At 40.4% G+C, this 4,381-nt stretch overlaps 1 protein-coding gene across 1 annotated transcript; it reads left to right on the plus strand.

The window, feature by feature from the left end:
* On the plus strand, window positions 1–1,053 carry LOC125029843 (transcription factor Sp5-like). Its single transcript, XM_047620020.1, has one exon. The coding sequence runs from the start codon at window positions 1–3 to the stop codon at window positions 1,051–1,053; it is 1,053 nt and encodes a 350-aa protein (XP_047475976.1).
* The last annotated feature ends 3,328 nt before the right edge of the window (window positions 1,054–4,381 follow it).

Consider the following 4,381-nt stretch of genomic DNA (forward strand, 5'->3'; position numbering starts at 1 on the left):
ATGTTTGCCTGTGGTACACTGGCAAAGTCTCAGCTCCCCCACTGGTCAGCTATGAGTGCCAACAACGCTTTCAACTGCACAAGCAACTTCACTTCCTTCCATCAACAGGCTTTACCCTTATCACCGCCACCCGACATTCGCCCTGCACATTTTGGACACATGTTAACGCCTACTTCCTATAACGGTGTGAGTGGTGCTCCCTACCCGTACCTTCAGCATCACTACAACGCCTTCGCCAACAGCATCGCAACCCCCATGCTCTCTCCTCCGGCCGAGAAACCCGTCACGCCCCCGAAGGGACCGCACACATCAACCTGGTGGAACACTGCCGCTTATGCTACTCCGCCGTCACATGCTGCTTCCAACTACCACTTTCACCGTCACCAGTACGACAGCCTTGGACTGGGTGGCGTGGCACACGTGAGTCCAGCTGTTCCTCAGTCCATTCCGAGCGCCGTCACTCAGGATGCCATTCTTCACCAACAAACCAACATCGCCGCCGCTCTCCTCACCGCTAACTCATCGGTCAGTGTTCGGCGTTGTCGACGATGCCGTTGTCCTAATTGCCAGGACACTTCGAAAGACACTTCAGCTACCAAGAAGAGGGAGCACATCTGCCATGTTCCAGGATGTGGCAAGGTCTATAGCAAGACTTCTCACCTGAAGGCACATCTGCTCTCACATAGTGGAGAACGCCCCTTCGTATGCAACTGGATCTTCTGCAATAAGGCCTTTACTCGATCCGACGAACTTCAGCGCCATCTGCGAACGCACACTGGTGAAAAACGTTTCCAGTGTGAGGAGTGTGGAAAACGTTTCATGCGTTCTGATCACCTGAACAAGCACGTCAAGACTCACGAGAACCGGCGTGCCCGTGTTGCTTCTGCTTGTCCTGCCCAAGGTGGCGACGTTGATGTAGAACTGTGTGATGATGAAACGGAGGGGTTTCTCTCTGTAACTCTTCCAGACTCTCCCGTGTCTGAAACGGATTTTCAGGAGCCTAAAGATGTAATGGGAAAGCCTCAGATACACAGCACCAGCCAGTTTCTATGAAATAAGCCTTTGTAAAAAAAAATTGTACCAGTTATAGGTGAACCTTGTAAATGTACCCTGTGATTTGACCTGAGTAAAATGTTACGCCGAAATATCTGTTTTACATTTGAAACCTATGATTACTAGACTCATATTGAATACGATATTAATCAAAGTAACAGGTGAACCTTAGAGCAGCAACTTCTGAATTAATGTCATCAAGATTCTATCTTTCTATATATTATTTTAAACAGAAACCCAGAATTTATTAAATACAACTGACTTCACTCCATACAGGGGTGGAAATGTGTCAAAATGTAAAGTATAACATTATTAAATTTATATTCAAAGCGATGAAGTAATACAAATAAAGGAACAAACTAAAGATATAATGAAGATAGAGCGAACAAATTGTCGGCTTCTGGAAGCAAAAAATTACCTCGACTCAATTCACACTTTGTCGCGGACTTATTGCAAGACTATAATATATTTTCTTTATTATCATTAATTATAAATTCATTATTATCTGAATTTTCGTAACTGTCTATCCAAACTGTGTACGAGTCCTTTTTTCACACGAAGTGCTAAAACACAATATGTGAAAATATGAAATTTTATGTTTACCTAATAAAGTAATGGCAATTACACATATGTGTATATATATCTATATATACACATGTATATATATACACATGTATGTCTATATATGTATATGTGTGTGTGTACTGTGTATGAATATATGTATATATATACTGTACTGTTATATGTATATATATGTACATTTATATGTGTATATATGTATGTATATATATATATGTGTGTGTGTATGTTTTCCGTATATATATGTCTGTATGTATATATATACATATGTACATATATGTATGTGTGTATATATATATATATATATATATATATATGTGTGTGTGTGTGTGTGTGTGTGTGCGTGTGTGTGTATGCATATGGATTTATATATGGATATGAAATGCAGTTGCTTTCCTTTTTTTATTTGTGTAGGTGATAGGGTTATCTGTGTTTAGTATGAGACACCTAGTTCTGGTGTTTTAATCATACAAATACTTATGTTCCTAGGAATATGTTCATTATTATATTATCGTGGAGGGGATAAATTAGAGATGGACAGAAAAAATTGGTCAGACACCATCACCGATCTAATACAGGTTGCTGCTAATGGGGCTCTCTACTCGACACCGGATCTCTGATGAACTGCGGTTTAATGTCACTAGACAGTAATATGCAACAGCTTCCAGGCAGTAAATGCATTCCTTGGGCGATTTCTTTGCGATTTCCCAATTGCATATGTAGCCCAAATGGAGCCTGTGAAAATTGACAGCATCCTTTGCTTATGAAAGGATATAGTCTCGTAGTCAGTGACTGTCTTGCACTAAACTACTGAAGGGGAACATGTCATATGATAGGCTGCCTTCTTAGCAAGCGTCTAGATCTGGCTATGCTAGGCCTTAGTGAAGATAAGTGAACATATTGGAGGCTGTCCCTCGTAGCAGCATGGACGAGCTCGTTGATTACTATCTGAAAGTGGCTGAGAATCCACACGACCTGCAGCCTTACCCAAGCTTGAACATGGTGGAAACATCTAAGGGAATATCAAGGTCAAGGGTTTTGTGCACCACCCACCACTTGGGATATCCCGCCCACTCCTCCCTCTCCCCTCCCTCCCCCACCCCCTCATCACCGCTTCTCATCCTATACAGTCACTCAACCCCACCCAAGGTAGATCTCTATTACGTCACCAGGGAGTAAATAAACTGTCTGCCGGGTTAAAAACAAATCATGAATAAGACAAAGAAAAAAATCTATTATATACAGACAATATGTACTATCCACTATCCTACGGCTTCTCGTTACTTGAGCAATGGAGAGATTTGGGCAAGGAAATTGATAGACTGAAGAAGCTTACTACGTCCCTAATTTTAACGTACCTTACCATAAATGCTTCTTATGTGACAGTTTTATTCACAAATTGCGTTAACAATGCGTTAATTGCAGAAATGGGGTTTGGTATTTATATGATTTATTCTATCTGTCACCAATTACATCATTCACATATCTACTCTTGGATTTTGAATGTAAATAGAACAGATACGGAAAATTCTGTCTTGACGTTCCTTAGTTCAGTTGAACAATATTAAAACGAAATGAACCAATGATTGTTACTATTATAATTCCTTTTATCACAGGAAATTGGTTCCGGGTCATAAATCACGGCGCAGTCGACGAAGAATGACCGGGTCATGATTACAGCTTAATCTCAGCTGATCGCTTTCACGCTCGCCGCACCCGCCCCTCGGCCGGCCTGTCGCTCCGTCCCTCTCCTGCCATCTTTTCCTCCTTTGATCTCTCTCGTTGGCAATTATGGAGTAACTGAATGGACTGATGCACAGCAGTAACGGGTTTGCCTATCGAACTGGTTTCTAAATGAAGTCAGTGATAATGATCTGTCTCGTTTTCCAAAGTAAGGGCATTCTACAGTCACAGTCAAGATCTATTTCTATATTTTCTAGGTGTATAAAACTATCCGCCGATCTTTATTAAATGCAAGTTTTCTCTTTAGTTTAAGAGATTAAAAAAAAAATACCTAGAATCCTCATTAGTGACTGTGGTAACAAGTTCGCGACAAGGTGTGAATTGCTTCGGTAAACATCGAGGTCACCATAGGTCACGTATGCTCACAAACTTAGTCTCAAGACAAATGATGATTGATTATGAGGCTACTCTGCTGACTATATGTGTATATGTATATTTATGTATTCATATGTATTTATATGTGTTTATATGTACCTATATGTATATATATGCATCCATATGTGTATATATATGCATCCATATGTATATATATATGCATATATTTATTTATATATATATGCATATATTTATTTATATATATATGAAAGATGGAATAATGCGATGCCGCAGTGATATCGATAAATAACAACCCTCAATGACTAGGACTCGAACCTAAGTCACTCCATCTATGAAACCGGGGGGCCAGTACTAAACCAACCATGCCACACGACCCACTAAATGGAGTGTGCAACTAGGATCTCACTAGCTCCATAGGTATTACCTATCTACTCATACTTGAGTAATGATAAGGAAGTTTTACACACACTCCCCGTGGGCACTCGGTGGAAATTGATTTAGCAATTTAAATCTTAAGTCAAATGTACTGAGGTATATCTATGGAAGATGGAATAAGGCGATGCCGCAGTGATACGTTAATCGGTGTATATTATTATGGGTAAGTACGAGAAATATTGGAATATATGTGTGCAAGCTGTGTGCTTCCCTGCTTGTGTATGTGTAACGGCTG

The sequence above is a fragment of the Penaeus chinensis genome, chromosome 10 (assembly GCF_019202785.1).
Source record: "Penaeus chinensis breed Huanghai No. 1 chromosome 10, ASM1920278v2, whole genome shotgun sequence".
NCBI classification, from domain to species: Eukaryota; Metazoa; Arthropoda; class Malacostraca; order Decapoda; family Penaeidae; genus Penaeus; species Penaeus chinensis.